Here is a 17,553-nt window from a genome sequence, read left to right on the forward strand (position 1 = left end):
GCACAAGGGTCTTTTTAACCGTTGCGGTGAGGATAACTCTCGGACTTCATGTCAGCACTAATGTAGGCGCTTGAGCGAGGATAAAGACTTATCATCAAGCAGTTGAAGAGCCGTTGCGAAACAGATAAGGTGTACCGCTAGAGGCACTAGGACTTTCTCTAGGTGCCTAGAGTTGACACATCAGCCAATGGACAAATTCAACTAGTAAACTATAAATAAAACTCTGGTCCTAGGAGTTCAACACAACACTCGCTTCTATTGTTTTACTACTTTCCATTTTTCTATACTTAGTTATTGTAAGAGACTACTCCGCTAGAAGGAGATTTTTAGTGAAGCTTTCAAAGTCTTAGACTAACAACCTCGCTGGTTATAATCAAGTAATTCGTTCTTGCCTCATACTATTATTTTATGCATCTATTTCTATTTAATTAATGGGTGTTCTCTTTGCCAAAAAGAAAGCAAAAGATAGTTGATTTTAACGTGCAGGACGCTATTCACCCTCTCTAGCCTACCTATACGGGACCTACAGTGCCAGACCCATGCAGTAATGAAATGCAAAGGAGACGTTAGAGAACCCCAGTAGCAAGCTACTGTAACAGACTCTCCCTCATAAAAAATTAATTTAATTTTTATATCAAATATTAAACTGCTAATTAAGAACAAATACTACACTTAATCTTAGCCCATAGACTGAGAAATGTATGTTTTCTAACGTCCCCGACTCAAGGTATTAATAGAAGATTCTCTACTCCCGGTGTTGCCAATCCTAAGATGTGAGACTAAAGAAATCCATGACAATACATATTTTTTATATAAAAATAGTCAGAAAAATTACCAATAAGGTTTAAATTTATTTTTCAGTGTGAAAAGAAAAAAAAAAGGACATTAACATAATTTAATTTTGAGCTCATTAAAATTAGTTATTAAAGGCCCAGATTTTTAATTAAATAATAAGATATGATAAAAATCAAAAGGTCATCCTTATTTTTTGGAATCATCCAAATATATCCCACTTTGATTTTTTTTACCTTTTTTTTAATGGACGACTATCCTTCATTTTATTATTTCTATTATTATCTCTCACTTATATTTCTCATTTAAATTGTGAACAAGAGATGCGCTATAGCAGTTACTACTACATAATTATAACAACTATTATTTCGTATATGTCTGTGTAGCAGCTACTAAACTGTTGTTGCTACAACGTGAATAGTTAAGCCTTGAAATATTATAACTTTTGAATCGAGTTGAATTACGAGATACACAATATATAAATTGAAGTTTATTCAGAGATCTATATTTATTACTATGTATAATTCACAATTCTCTATCTTAGGCCTAGAAAAATCATCGTTTAAAGTATTTTCAAAAGATCCAAAGATTTTTAGTCATCTTTATTAAGGTTATTTTTCATATTGTAGCAATTACGAAATCATAATAGCTACAATTATTGTTGGATGGAGGCTGTGAGGGGGAAGGGGAGGGGGGGGGGGGGGGGGGGAATTACATATATTTAAAAAAACATTTCTTTTTCTTTTTAAACAAAAGTGCGGCGAAAATAAAAACAAAAACTAAAAGTAAACGAGACTCAGTCAGTTTACTTGGTTCAGAATCTTTGTCGATTCTTATTCCAAGACCTACGATCCCTTGAATAGTTTCAATGGATAATTCACTATAAAACTCTCTGAAACCGACGGAAGAGGAAATCAAATACAAGTATGAAAATAAGGAAAGTGTAACAACTTACACTTTCCTTTTGTAAGTATGACAAAAGTACAACAGCACAAAATCGTTATCAACACTTGAAGTTGTAGAGTTTGAACGGGCTCGTGTGTTCATGTCAGACTGCAGCGATCGGATGTCTTGGAGCAGTAGTGCAGCAGTAGAATATAGTCGAAGCAGCAGAAGAGTCGTTGAAGCTTATAAATGAATTGTCAATTGATGACTGTTCGTCAACTTCTTTTATTGATGATCCGAGGCACCTCCTTCCTTTGGAGGCGCCTCCAATTAATCTGATCTTCACCGAAGACAATGGTTCTTATCCGCACAGAGGGGCATCCTTCCCACTGAAGGCGCCTCAGTTCATCGAGGCTCTATCCTTCATGACCACAAGCCTTAGCTTATTCGAGTGGGGAGGCATGTCAGTGCACAGAAAAATAATATACCTTACAAAATTGAGTTAGCATAATTTATGAGTATTATTAATTAAATCCTGATCTCTAGACCATGACCAAGTCTTGATCTCAGCTTAGATTTTCAAAATGGATCTAACTTGGACCAGCGCATAAGGTCCCTAATTGGGGCTCGTCCTCACTGGATTACTCTCTTCTAGTGATTTATCTTAACTTACCATGTAGAATCACTTGACTCTCCTTTGATCCACCAGGTCTTCCTGTCAGTTATCAGGTTCGCAGACTCAACTGGATTTCAGCTAGCTATTAGATCTCGCAGGCCGAGTCGGACTTCCCGCCAGATATCGGGTCGTTCCTTGACCTATCTGGATTCCCACCAGCTATCAGGTCCCGTAGATCTAACTGGATTTCAGCTTGGTGTCGAGTCCTCTAGATCCGCCAAGTCTTGCCCACTTGGTAAAAGCATTAGACAATATAAAACTTAACTTTAATCATTTGTCATTAATAAGAACTAATTATAAACTATAATTATTGTTGTTATAGCCGTTATGAAATAATAACTACCATAACACTATTTATTTGAGAGAATAATAAAAATAATATTAGAGGATAATTACGTCATTATTATAGGTGGGACGAATCATTCTTTTGATAAAAAAATATATATATAAAGCCCTTTTACGTTTTTTCCCATTAACAAATTGAAGCAAAATTAGAGTGCAAGCTCTTCGATTATGACTGACGTCGCACTCACGCGGCGACCAAAAGAACAAAATTGTAGACTAAAAACTAATCAAAATCTTCTTGATCAGTCAACCACTTGCTTTTCTATTCTGCTAATTGCCTGCTGTAGCTTTGAATCCTTCAACCATCTCCTCGTCAAACTGATCACATTCCTCGTCGTACGGACTCAACCCCTATTTGATCCTCCGCTTTAAATTCTCAGTTCCTGCTTCCCTTGTCTCGCAATAACGCGTTGCATGATTATTCTGCGTATGCGATTCCAATTTCAGTTTCAGAGACACCTTCGTGCATCAGTTGGCGATGGAGGGCGCGCTGGATTTGAGTTCGCTGCTCAGGCTGCTGTCGCAGGCGGAGCGGCAAGTCGGGCAGCTCATGGCGCAGGTTCACGCCGATGGGAACCAGTACCGACGCACAGCTCTGCTGCAGCAGATACGGTCTTGTTTGCAGGACGCCATCGCCACGGCTAAGATCATGGAGCCTGAGCCCTCGAACCTACCGCCGCAGTTACCCCTTTCCGACTCGCCGCCGATTTCAAACAGCGGCAGTCCCCGGAGCGAGTGCTCCGAGCGAGTACTGTTCAAGGAACACGAGCGCAGGGAGATGTGCAAGAAGAGGTGAGCTCCTGCGGTCGCAACGATAGGCACACGTACGGCAGTTCAGAGCTTTCTAATTAAATTCTCTCTGTGGTTTCAGAAAAACTCTATCGAAATGGGCGAGCCGAGTTTGCGTGGCCGGCGGCGGGCTTGCGGAGGGGTTGGAAGATGGATATAGCTGGAGGAAGTATGGGCAGAAGGGAATCCTTGGAGCCCGGCATCCAAGGTTTGTAAATCTACCACATATATTTCATCTTAGAATTGGGCTCCTTTTGGGGGTTATGTTTTGCCCTTTTCAGTTGCTGTAAATAAATGATTTTTATTTCACTCAACCAGAGGCTACTACAGATGCACTCACCGGAACACCGCCGGCTGCCTCGCCACAAAACAAGTGCAGAGATCCGACGACGACTCTTGTGTCTTTGACATCACCTACCGCGGCGACCACACCTGCCAGCAGAAGCTACAAGCTCCGCCGACTCCGGGAGCAGACGAACCAGCCACTAGCCAAAGCCATGACCAACACCAAGCTCAAGTTTTGAACTCTTCCTTCTTCTTCCCTTCCTCGTCCGCCCAAATCACAAGTTTTCCCCCTCAGAACCTCGTCTTCTCGTCGACGGCGGCAGTTGAAGACCACCTCCACAACTACTACACGGGGAGCTCCACTCCCCTGTTCATTTCTCCGGCGACCTCGGATTCCAATTACTTCCCAGTGGCTCCTTCTCAAGTAGCAGTTCATCCGAACGCTTCCGAGTCTGAGCTCACTGAGATCGTCTCGGCAGCCGCTTCGACGACCAACTCACCGAGGATGGACGCAAATTTTATGCTCGACCAGGCGGAGTTTGGTCCGTTGTTCAACTTTGATCCGTCCAACTTTTTTGGATCGAGTTTCTAATTCCTGAAAAAGGAATTGACGTAGTCAAAAATGTTCTTTCTAGTTTTGCCCATCTAGGATTCCAAAAATCTGGAATTTATTTATCTCTTATGTAATTGCTGAAACTTTAAGTTGTTCCTATGTTTATTTTTGCCCTATTGTGACGTTCGATTGAAATCGCAAGAACTCGAATATATTATTAAAAGCAGTGACGTTTTTAATAAGAGGAGACGAATTTAAGTTGGTAAATTCAAGCTCGCCAGGACGGAGGGCATGCTACTAGGTCGCGCCTAACCTTGCGACCTCACTGTGAGGTTGTGACTAAGGCGAGACCTCAGTGTAGGACGTTAAGAGAGGTGAGGAAAGGAGAGAGGATCAAGCATATGGGTGCCACGTGCGAGGAGTATTTTGATGGCTAAATTAGAGTTGGGAAGGCAATAAGAAAAGGATTAGGGGAGAAGAAAATATGGGAAAGAGAAAAAAAGTTCAGCTCAGGGAAAAGATGTTCGGCTAGTGGATTTTAATTTTAATGGGACATTTTACCAAAAAAAATTGTCCAATTTTTTTTAAAAAATTTATAGTTAGATTTTTTAAAAGTTTTCCCTAATATATTATTATTTTTTAAATTCCCAAACCTAGTTGCTACTATTAAAAATCATGAATAGCAAACCCACACAAAAACCTTCTGGATATGAATATGGATGCACTTGTAATCTCCATCCTGGCATATATATCCGGACAAATCTAAGCGTGTTCGCTAGAGACGTGGCAAGTATATGACTTGAGAACATACCCATGGAAACATTATCCAAAATGACCTAATAGTCAGATTGCTCAAATGAAAAAGTGGCGGTCCACTAGTCTTGTATGTAAAACCAGCAAGGGACCATCCTTGCTCAAGAATGTCCTCAACACACCATCTAGGCTACGAGAACACCCTCAGTCAGGACATCTCCCCTGGACTCCTACCCCTCCTCTTACTCTTGTTCATTATTTATGCTAATGTCTCTCTAACTAATACTATCCCAGGTTGTGAGGTCTCCCTACCTATGGAGAAGATCTTCCTTAGACCTCAATTATCCGAAACTGTGAGAGTCTCTACCTAGGGTGACCTTCCCTAGACATCACTGTCTCAGATTATGAAAGTCTCCCTACCCATGGAGATCTCCCCTAGACATCATTATCTCAGGCTACAAGAGTCTCTCTACTTGTGAAAATGTCCCTTGAATCTCAACTATCCGAGGTTGCGAGAGTCTCCTTCCTTGCGGAGATCTCCCTTGGACCTCAACTATCCGAGGTTACGACAGTCTTCCTACCTGCGGAGATCTCTCCTGTATCTCAACTATTTAAGGCTGCAAGAGTCTCCCTACTTAGAGAGATCTCTCTGGACATCATTGTCCCAAGCTGTGAGAGTCTCCCTACCTGCAGACACCTCCCCTAGACCTCAACTATTCGAGGCTGTGGGAGTCTCCTTACTTGCGGAGATCTCCCTTGGACATTACTATCTCAGGCTGCAAGGCTACAAGAGTCCCACTACCTGATAAGATCTGCTTCCTTAGGCCTCTACCAAATCTAACTATAGACCAATCCATGTTTTCATGGTCTATGGAGAATTCTATATTTTTTTGAGATGAGTGTATTAAGTAGGTTCGATCTGAGTCCTTTCTACACTGAGTTTAATACCCTTTGGGTTACGTCTGATCCATTTGATTTTGAGCGACGGCTCAGCAGGACTCTTAGCCACGTGAGACACGTGGAGACTGCAGACATCCGCTGTATCAATAAGATTATATCCAAATGGATTCAATAGGTATCGAACCAATAAAAGTTCTTCGATCGTTTACAGGCAACACAATTAATAAAGTAAATCGAAAGATTGCAAAACCAAAAAGGTAATTTAAAAGATTGTTCATGGAGCTGGAATTCACCATGCAACTACATCTCACTTCACGATCTAGCCGTCAGTGCCGCATCAACTGCGGCGACTCTGCCGTAAAACCACCCCGGCAAAGCCATCAGACGAAGCTTCGGCATGCACTCTCAGCCTTCTCCACCGTTCCTGAAAACCCAAACCCAATTAAGTCAGCAGGCCGAGGGCTCTGCTTCCTTAATTGACGTCGCAGTGGAACCACTCGGAATAATAGTTTGACGGGACTGGAAACAACACCAGAGCATATCTTCTTCTTCGCCGGTGGAGGTTCCGGTGGTGTGGTCATGGAGCTGAGCTTCTTCATGATGGAACGGAGCTCATAGGAGTCGTAGAGAGAGCTGTTGCAGTCCCAAATCTTGTACTTTGATTCATCACCATCCATGATCAGGAGAATTATATATATTTCAGGAGGATTTGGAAATTGGAGGAGGAGCTAGGAACAATTAATGAAGAAGAAGACTCCAATTAAATTAAAGTCATACACAACGTTAATAATTGTGTTTAAAGCATCAACCAATATTATATTTAATTGGAGCGCCAATATTATATTTAAGAGTTATGAGGTTGTTGTATGAAATTTTGACCATTTAATTGAAAACTTTCATTAGGTGAAATAATTAACTTTCTCTAATCATAATTATATATTCAATGGATATATATGTTATCCCGTCCGGAAGTTGAGTCAGACGAACCATCGGATGAGGTGGTGAGAATGTTGACTGAGTCGCGACGCCCAAGAGGAGGGTGTGCTGAGATGGCTTCTGTGTTGACCAAGTCTTCAAAAGTCCCCTGGTCAATGCTACCTGTAGCCAGTGACCGGGTTGACCCGGCCCCTGGTACCCCGATACTTGAAGCAGATCCAACGAATATATGAGTACAAGACTAAGCCATAAAATAATGAAATATGCGTAGAATATGAACGAAGAACGTACCCTGGCCCAGGGGGGCGCCCTCGAATGGGACGCGGTGCGAGTTGTCGGGACCCGAAAGAGTAGGCGGCGCCCGATCAGGATGGAGAGCTGGTTCTGACGATGAGAAGCTGAACGAGGTACGAACCGGGAAGACGACCTGTAAGTCGGGATACAATACTGGCACGTAGACCGGGATAAGGCGCTGGCACGCAGACCGGGAGGTACTTGTTGATACAGTCTGACCTGACTGTTGTTTTGATGTTGACACTGATTTAAGTTTGTATCAGATGTTAATTGAACTCGGATTGATTACTGATCAAGGTTGATCATGTGGAAGGGAAAAGTCCAAGTTGGAAACTTGGCACGCGAAGTCGGAGAGGGCTCGGTAGCTCGTTCTCCGGACTAGGTCGGAGAGGGCTCGGTACCTCGTTCTCCGGACCAGGTCAGAGAGGGTTCGGTAGCTCGTTCTCTGGACCGGAAGAAGTCGGAGAGGGCTCGGTAGCTCGTTCTCCGGACTAGGTCAGAGAGGGCTCGGTAGCTCGTTCTCTGGACCAGACGAAGTCGGAGAGGGCTCGGCAGCTCGTTCTCCGGACTAGGTCAGAGAGGGCTCGGGAGCTCGTTCTCTGGACCGGATTAGGTCAGAGAGGGCTCGGTAGCTCGTTCTCGGACCAATCCTAGTATCACATAGGCGTTGGATCGGTCAACAGACCGATCCAGTGATACTTTGGATGACTGATCGGTCCGCAGACCGATCTAGTGAGACTAAATTTTCTGATCGGTCTGGTGACCGATCAGGAAACACTCAGTAGCACACTGAGTGCAATCTGATAGGTCTGTAGACCGATCAGGAGAAAATGTCGCAGAAGAAAAAGGGCGTTGGATCGGTCTATGGACCGATCCACATCCAATCTGATCGGTCGCCACGACCAATCAGACCAGCCTCAGACCGATCAGGCTGTTGTCTGATCGGTCCAAGGGTCTGTGATCGGTCTGTTGACCGATCCACAGTTAAGTTCATTGTGCATGCGCTTTCTCTGATATTTTCTGATTCGCACTTCTTTTTGCCCATCTCTGTTTAACCTTCTGCTGTGAGTCTTTTGGAGATACAGGTTGCAGGTACCATACCAGTGCTTAGTTTCAAATTAAGCCTCATCAAAGGAATGAGACAAAGGATCTTTCCACTGCTTTCTCTGCGTCAAATGCATTTGAAGCAGCAACGGCTACAGGTTGCGATTGGTTGTGGGTCAGGCTGCGATTGGCTTAACTCCTGGTGATTGGTTCGAGCTCAGAGGCACCAGTGAAGACCGTGGTTCTATTGGTGTGAGCTCAGAGAATCAGAAGAGGAAGAGAAGCGATTGGCGACGCCGTAGCTTGCAGCAGGGATTCGGTGCAGGTTGGCAGCGATCCGGTGCAGGCTGATCGAATGCAGAGACATAAGAAGCAGTGTATGCTGGAAAGAAGAAGAGAATGTGAAGCAAGTGAAAAGCTGTGTGTGTTTCGGTTGAGAGCTTGCTGTGTTCTTGGACTCTGTCTTCATCATCTTCGTGGCTGTGAGCTTACTTCGATTTTCTTTGAGCCACTGTGATCTGTAAGTCTTGTGTGCTTCATTTTAAATCTGTTCGAAGACTTTGTGGAGAAATTTCTCCACCGAGAAGGAGAGCTTCATTAGCCGGTGTCATCCGGGGTGTGATCTACCGAAGATCAAGGGCTCGTCCACCTTACGGACACGCCGAGGAGTAGGGGCAAGTTATCCCCAAACCTCGTATATCTTGTGTTAGTGGTGCTTGGTTCTTTTCTCGTATAATTTCTTTTTGTTTGCTTATTTTCCGCTGCGCTAACAAACTCGCTTAGAATTTTTGTGAAAAGATTAAGATTTTGGTGGAGGCTATTCACTCCCCCCTCTCTAGCCATCCAAAGGATCCCAACAGTACTAACGGCACACAGGCTAGGACACGAAATCAACACACAGGTCGGGAAATAATGTCGACACGCAGACCGGGATAAGGCACCGGTACGCAGACCGAGATAAGATGTCAGTACGCAGGCTGAGACATGGGCTCAGCACGCAGGCCGGGATATAAAATGACACAAAGGTCGGGATACAACATTAGCATACAGATCAGTACTCCATTGTGGCTCGAAGGCCGACACATAATAGCGATACGAAGAACGAGACATAGTGGCTCGATGGCCGACACATAACAATGATCGGATCGGCACCGGAAGCGGCGGTAACGACAGTAGATAGGACGGAGTCGGCTGTAGCGACGTCGATAGGGTGGCTGAATGGGCGTCGGATATGGCGAACAGTGATGACGAGAAGAGGACGGCTGTGGCGTGCTGAGAGGGAGAGAGGGGGACTGCTCGGGGGGCGGCTCCGGCGGGAGGAGAGGAGGAGGCGGGAATGCTGCCGATGAGAGGAAGGAGAGAGAGAGAGGGGCGGCTCCGCTACTGCTCCTGCTCCGGCGAGTCAATCCCGTGGGTTGAGGCGCGAGGGGGAGGGGGAGAGACTTGAGAGCGAGAGAGAAGGTGAGGGAGCAGTGGCCGGCGGCGGCATCGCGAGGAGGAAGAAGAGGAGGCTGCGAGGTGCAACTCCGGCGAGAGGAGGAGAAGAAGAGGAGCGGCGACAAGTCGGTCCATTGGTGGCGTCGCGAGGAGGAGAAAGAGAAGAACGACGGCCGGCGCCGGTGAGGAGTTGAGCTCGGGGAAGAGAAGTGGGCTCCTTCTCTCCTTTGGCGACGGAAAACCCCGGCACGAAGCAAAACCCCACTCCCCTCCTTTAAGCCCTAAACAGTGCCCTGACCATCTTGCCCCTCTCTTTCTCTTTAATCTCCTCTATGCCCCTTAATCAATATCCACATCAGGCCCCTTAATCAATATCCACATCACAAGCCTCCTCTTCTCGTCTAGTCGAAGGAGGCGCAAGTCCGACTGAGCATGACTCTCACACCCAACGACCTTCCAAGTCGGCTATCCCAGACTCTTGCCCCAGTGCAAGTTATAAGTGAGCACGACTCTCATGCCCAACGACCTTCCAGGTCGGTTGTCCCAGACTCTTGCCCCAGTGTAAGTTATAAGTGAGAATGACTCTCACGCCCAATGACCTTCCAGGTCGGATGTCCCAGACTCTTGCCCAAGTGCAAGTTATAAGTGAGCATGGATCTCACGCCCAACGACCTTCCAGGTCGGATGTCCCAGACTCTTGCCCCAGTGCAAGTTATAAGTGAGCATGGCTCTCACGCCCAACGACCTTCCAGGTCGGCTGTCCCAGACTCTTGCCCCAGTGCAAGTTATAAGTGAGCACGACTCTCACGCCCAACGACCTTCCAGGTTGGATGTCCCAGACTCTTGCCCCAGTGCAAGTTATAAGTGAGCATGACTCTCACGCCCAACGACCTTCCAGGTTGGCTGTCCCAGACTCTTGCCCCAGTGCAAGTCATAAGTGAGCACGGCTCTCACGCCCAACGACCTTCCAGGTCGGCTGTCCCAGACTCTTGCCCTAGTGCAAGTTATAAGTGAGCATGGCTCTCACGCCCAACGACCTTCCAGGTCGGATGTCTCAAACTCTTGCCCCAGTGCAAGTTATAAGTGAGCTCTGCTCTCACGCCCAACGACCGAGCTACTCGGTCGACTGTCCCAGACTCTTGCCCCAGTGCAAGTTATAAGTGAGCACGGCTCTCACGCCCAACGACCTTCTAGGTCGGATGTCCCAGACTCTTGCCCCAGTGCAAGTTATAAGTGAGCACGGCTCTCACGCCCAACGACCTTACAGGTTGACTGTCCCAGACTCTTGCCCCAGTGCAAATTATAAGTGAGCACGGCTCTCACGCCCAACGACCTTCCAGGTCGGCTGTACCAGACTCTTGCCCCAGTGCAAGTTATAAGTGAGCACGGCTCTCACGCCCAACGACCTTCCAGGTTGGTTGTCCCAGACTCTTGCCCCAGTTGAAGTTATAAGTGAGCATGTCTCTCACACCCAACGACCTTTCAGGTCGGATGTCCCAGACTCTTGCCCCAGTGCAAGTTATAAGTGAGCATGACTCTCACGCCCAACGACCTTGCAGGTCGGCTGTCCCAAACTCTTGCCCCAGTGCAAGTTATAAGTGAGCATGACTCTCACGCCCAACGACCTTCCAGGTTGGCTGTCCCTTCCAGGTCGGCTGTCCCAGACTCTTGCCCCAGTGCAAGTTATAAGTGAGCTCTACTCTCACGCCCAACGACTGAGCTGCTCGGTCGGCTATCCCACACTCTTGCCCCAGTGCAAGTTATAAGTGAGCACGGCTCTCACGCCCAACAACCTTCCAGGTCGGCTGTCCCAGACTCTCACCTCAGTGCGAGTTATAAGTGAGCAAGGCTCTCACGACCAACTACCTCCGTAGTCAGGCAAGGATTTTCTCGAATAGTGCGTCTTATATTCACTTACACACCAAGCCGCAAGTTAAGCCTACCTTCTACTGACTCATTGATGGTGGTCACTAGTTCATATGATATGAGGTAATATTGGGTAAGCAATCTACTTCTTTATTGCTGTTATTTTTGTTATTAGAAATATTAGACAGACACAGGTGTTCTATAAAGACACCATGATATCCAAAGCAAAGTGTGTAGCTATAATAGGAGGGAATACGGGCAGCAAAGAATGCAAGACCCAGGTCGAGGTGGATGAGACTGGGGTCTAGTCAGTCGGACTAGAGCCTCCTTCAACTAGACTTGAGGGGGAGGCTTGTGATACGGGGTGTGTTTTGTGGGGTCGATAGGATGCTGTGAGTATAAGTCAAGGCCCCAAGAGGATCAGAAGTCAAGCTGAAGTGGAGGACAATAAGGTCAAAAGTCAAGCCTCTGTGACAGGTCAGCAGTCAAGCTGATGTGGAGGACAAGAAGGTCAAAAGTCAAGCTTCCGTGGCGAGTCAACAGTCAAGCTGATGTGGAGGACAGGAAGGTCAAAAGTCAAACCTTCGTGGCCGGTCAGTAGTCAAGCTGATGAAGACAGCAGGAAGGTCAAAAGTCCAGCTGACGTGTCCAAAGTCAGAGTCTCAGCGGACGGGGTGATCAAAGGAGGAGATCATAAGACCAGCCCTGACAGTGAGTAATAAACGAGCCAGCGGGTTAGATGTAGTTAAGGACGGAGACTACAAGCCAATAGGTCTGAGACAGACCCAGCGTGCAGGTCGGGACGTTCATGCCTTGGATAACAGCAGATAGATGTGGGTCGGCGGACAGACCCAGCGTGCAGGTCGGGACGTTCATGCCTTGGATAACAACAGACAGAGGTGGGTCGGCGGATAGACCCAGCGTGCAGGTCGGGACGTTCAGACCTTGGATAATAGCAGACAGATGTGGGTCGGCGGACAGACTCAGCGTGCAGGTCGGGGCGTTTGTACAAAGGATCAGAGGTCTTCTTACAGACTTGGTGCGCAGGTCAGGACATCCAATCCAAAGAGTAGGTCTGGATATAGACCCAAAGTACTGATCGAGATGTGTAGGTCAGAGATAGTAGAGGACAAAGGCAGGGCAAGCATAGATCTCGGAACGCAGGCTCGTCGGTCAGACACTACAGGACAAATTAGCCCAAAGAATCGTAGCTGCTTGTCAGAGAATAATCAAGGTGTCAGGGAATATGCCAACAATCGGGGCTCAACACACCTTCGGTTTTGCAGCCAGCCTATCAGGAAAAGCCACATGTCAATCATCGCCAGACAAAGTCTGACAGCCGACATTCCCTGATACCCGTCAGACCCAGAAACTTCCGTTGCAGTATAAAAAGGGATACCTTGTCCTTTATGCAGGTACGCTCACTCGTCATTTCTCACTAGTCATTTACTTTTCGTCCTTTCTCTGCGATTTCTGGGGAGAAAGTACTTGACTTAAGCGTCGGAGGACCTGACCCGGGGACTTTTTCCCTGGTTCTTGGTCTCTGACGACCGGTGGACTCGTCTGAGTGTGTGCAAAACATTAGCGTCATCGTCCCGATCATCTCTCTCCGTAGGCCGCTTGTGCGAACCTTTCCAGGGGGTACCCGACAGATTCAGCACTTCAACGACTCTCCGTCAACCTTTCGCACAACAAGGCCCGTCTTCATCCGACTCAGCTTCCGGATGAGATCATATGCGATTAACGATAGTTAACAAATTAAAACCATTAATCGCGAGGTAAGATTTAGAGGAAAACTAGTTTTAAAACTTAAAATACTATTCGTACAATGAAATATTATATATATTTAAGATGGTCACGAGTTAAGTATAAATAACCTTTTTAAGTATTATCATCTTATGTATTTATTTAAGACTCGAAAGGGGTCTCATATTCAAGTTATATTTCTATCCAAGACTAAGTTAGATTTCTAATGATACATAGTCAAGGCCCCTTGGCCATCACGTCAATTAAATTATTCACAAATAAACTTTTTAGTGTTCGTATGGTCTTTGTAACTTTTTTCAAACAAAATAATAAAAAAAACACTATGCGATCAACTATATATTTTAATTTAATAAGGGAAGTCAAACTTTCTTTATGTGTTTTTTGAGCTTTGCTAGATTCACACTATTTCTTCTCTGTGTGTGTTTTCTCTGCCGAGCACACTATGCATTTTTTAAAATGAATATACAAATTCAAGCGCTGTGTAAAATGAATTAGAGGTCAGATCACCGGATCATTGACCATTTATACTTATAATTGGATGGTAATTATAATATAATATGATCATAATTGATTATAATCTTTTTCTGAATTTATTATCTTTAAAATTATAATTTGAGACAGAATAAGTGTCAAAGACTATCCAGAAATCATTGATGGTGAGTAAGTGACCTCCGAGCGATGAGATGATTATTTATCTAATCTAAATTATAATTTGAGGGAAGATAAATTTATGAAAAATCACAACTATAACTGAATCGTCATCCCAATTTAATTGAACCGTAATTATAGATAGTCATCGTCTGTTAGTCTTACATGGACCAGAGGGGAGGATCTGGTTTCAATGAATTAAAGACGATTTTCCAGAATGAATCAGTTTTTTTAACGGCACGTCATCAATTCGAGAGTTGAGCCGACAGAATCAAGTCATAGATCTACTCGTAGGGCCACGTGTTCGACATTGAGATGCCAAAATTCTACCGAATCTAACTACGGACGCGATCCACGTGTTCGACATTGTTTTTGCAAGTAATAATGCATGGCGTCATTTTTCAAAAGCAAGATAAACTATCATTTCATCGCCGGCCAAAATATCGCTCTATTACAAGGGAAAAACAAACAAACAAAAATTTCAAATTTTCTTTTGCTAAATGGTTGACGGCGCCGCCTTCCGGCGACGAAATCACAGCCGATGACTTTCGAATGAACATTAACATGGCGGCGAAATTACCGGCTACATCCGGAAGAAGTCGCCGATTTCCGAGAAGAAGCTGTCGCCTCCTCGCTTGAAGTCGAGGTCGAGCCCGGAGCTGAGGTTCAATACGTCTTTCAAGTCGTCGACTAAGAAGCCGGTTGGCAAGTCGCCGTCGTCGTTGAAGAAGTTGAAAGGGGAAGTCTTTTCCAGGCCGACGAAATCGTCGAAGAGCTCTCCGTCCTCGACCGGCAGCAGGAACCCGCCGGACTCCACCGGAGGCAGGGTCGTCTCCTCTTCGCCGTCGACATGCCGGGAGGGGGAAGTGGAGAGGCCGAGGACGGAGGTTGGGGAGCGGTCGTTGCCGGTTCGGGAGGCCACGGTGCTCTTCTTCGGCGCCGGAGAGGCGCGGACCTCGGCGGCGCCATTACTCGCGGCGGCAATGGAGGCCGCCGGCGCTGGCCGTGGAAAGTTTGTGATAGCGTCGGCACCGCGCAGCTCGATGGCGGCGGAGTCGTACACCCTAGCCGCCTCCTCGGCGGTGCCGTACGTCCCCAGCCACACACGGACTTGCCGCCACGGATCACGTATCTCCGCCGCGAACTTCCCCCACGGCCGCCTCCGGACTCCGCGGAACCTCGGCGGCCCGCTGCCATCTCCACCTCCGGTTACGTTAACCAAGACGCATTTCTTCCTCGTCGCGCCGACGGCGGTTTTCTTCCCAGTATTGGATCTCCGAACCTCAGCCGCGGTCTGCGCCTTCCCTCGCCGGACCTCTATTCGTATCTCCTGCACGATCCGCCGGACGCTATGGCCGCCATCCGGTTCCTCGTCCCCGGACGAGTCGGTGGCGCAGTAGTCGTCGTAGAAAACTCGCACCGTGCGCTGCCGAATCTCCGCATCGCCCGACCCCCTGCCCGGCATCACCCACATGACCTTCGGCGTGACTTGGACGTGCTCCGTCCGCTTCCCCGGCGTCGAAGACACAGCGACCATCACCATAATCTATTCTCAAACACCTGCATCAACCATCAAAATCCAATCTTTTCGTTCCCAAAACCTCGAATCGAACGCGAAGATTAACAGAAACACTAAAAGCAGGAATTTTTTCAGCAACACAAATCTAAACATTCCACAACTCAAACCTCTGCTCTGCTCTGCTCTGTTTTGATCGGCAGAGACAGAAGAGATCCAAAGAGGACGACGATCGAACACTGAACCAGAGGAGAAGAACAGAGAAGAAGAACGAAATTGAAGAAAAATGGTACCAGACTTGCAGTTTTATAGCATCGACACACTATCGAATATGGAAACCTCAAGATCTGGCGCGTTCTTATTGTTTTTCCTTTTATGTATTTTCTTCACACTCAGATTTAATACTTTACTATGAAAATGTTTTTTTTTTCGTTTTATTCCATTAAATTGTGTTTAACAGACGCGGCCGGTGTTTTTACAAAACACCCTGAACTTTCCAAATTGGACCAAAATATTTAATGACATTGCAATTGCGCTTTTATTCGGTAATTAATTTTAAAGATCTGGGGAATTTTGAAAATTTAAAAGTTAGGCGAAGGGGAAAAATAAAAATAATAATAATAAATTAATTTCCTGGCAAAAGATAATTTATTCGTCCCAATATCCTTATTAATTCATCCGTAAATTAATACGGACAAGATAGATCATGTATAACTATTAATCATTAATGTAAGTGATCAAGACAAGGAAAAATATAGTCGCCGAAAATGCATTAGGTTGAGGAATGTTAACGTATAGATTGGACAGCAATTCATTAGGTTGAGGAATGTTAATGCATAGATTGGACAGCTAAATTAAGAAGCATGTGTTGAGTGTGTATGAGGGTAGAGATTGTACAAAATTTTATTTTAATTTTTAATAAAATAAAATAAAATGGTAAAAATGGTAAATCTTAGTTCATTCACTCTTCGGGGTCGATTTTTTTGTTCAATGTTTATTAACTACATTCCAAAATGAAAAGATCGATGAGATCTAGATGATATACATGAATAGGTGCATTGTATGATTTTATTACAACCCACGGCAACCTTATTGATTTAATTTATTCATTTTAAGGAGTTAGCATAATTAATTATCAGTTGATCAATAACTGATAAATTAATTATATATGATAGAAAAACTAGAATATATATGTGGTGTATAGTATAATTAACTAATGAAAAAAAATGATGACCCATTTGATATAATTCCTAATCAATAAACACACAAAATTGAAATACTGTAAATACCTTATCAAAGAACAATGTAAATCTTTGTGTTTTGTTGTTGATTAAAAAATAATAATCAACGTTCTGGTCTGAGAATGAGAGGTGGGTTTGAATGATGAAAATAATTTTATTATCATTGATAAAATTTTGTTTATTTAAATATTTTTTATTTTTTTATAGTTCATGTGGCAAAAAGTGATTTGCTCGTCCTCAGCGCCCCCGCCAACCCGTCCCTAGGCCAACACGAAGGAGGTAAATCACGGGTGACTACTAGTCATTAGTGCAAATGGCCAAGACATTGGGGAAGTTATGCTCGGTCACGCCGAGTTTCGACCCCAAGACCTCATGTGGCAACACCCCATGTCTTAACCATCGCACCACCCCGAGAGGACATTTTTGTGATCCAATTGATCCTATAAGTGACCAGTTAATAACTATTATTTTATCACAATATTTAGATTTCTAAATTCATGATTTTTAATCTTCTCGTATATTAAATTCACATTTATATTATATTTTATGAATTTAGATTCATTTTGAGATTTGATGTGATTTATCTTACATTTGTGGAATTATTTCTAAATATTTGAATGTGATCTTCTTTGTAGGCAACCAAGGGAACATAGACTAGAGTGGATCAAATTTGGAGTCAAATCTAAAGAAGAGATCCAATCTGGTCTAATATGGGCCATTCATTCAAGATTCGAGAGATCTAAGTCATCTGTCAAAGATCTAATCCATCCAAGTCAAAGGAGAGTAAATCACAGTCATTGATAAAGATTTGAGGCCTTTGATCCAG

The 17,553-nt window shown here is 44.9% G+C and overlaps 2 protein-coding genes and 1 pseudogene across 2 annotated transcripts; 1 reads left to right on the forward strand and 2 right to left on the reverse strand.

Moving 5' to 3' along the window:
- Positions 1-523: 523 nt before the first annotated feature.
- Positions 524-703, reverse strand: LOC122044499 (annotated as a pseudogene).
- A 2,365-nt stretch (positions 704-3,068) lies between these two features.
- Positions 3,069-4,499, forward strand: LOC122040268 (transcription factor WRKY19-like). Its single transcript, XM_042599597.1, has 3 exons — positions 3,069-3,490; positions 3,570-3,695; positions 3,806-4,499. Exons 1-3 carry the CDS (start codon positions 3,177-3,179, stop codon positions 4,362-4,364), a joined length of 999 nt encoding a protein of 332 aa, XP_042455531.1. The 5' UTR covers positions 3,069-3,176; the 3' UTR covers positions 4,365-4,499.
- A 10,054-nt stretch (positions 4,500-14,553) lies between these two features.
- LOC122044248 (pathogenesis-related genes transcriptional activator PTI6-like) lies at positions 14,554-15,507 on the reverse strand. Its single transcript, XM_042604767.1, has one exon. The coding sequence runs from the start codon at positions 15,505-15,507 to the stop codon at positions 14,554-14,556; it is 954 nt and encodes a 317-aa protein (XP_042460701.1).
- Positions 15,508-17,553: the final 2,046 nt, after the last annotated feature.

This window comes from Zingiber officinale, chromosome 2A (genome assembly GCF_018446385.1).
Source record: "Zingiber officinale cultivar Zhangliang chromosome 2A, Zo_v1.1, whole genome shotgun sequence".
Classification (NCBI taxonomy): Eukaryota; Viridiplantae; Streptophyta; class Magnoliopsida; order Zingiberales; family Zingiberaceae; genus Zingiber; species Zingiber officinale.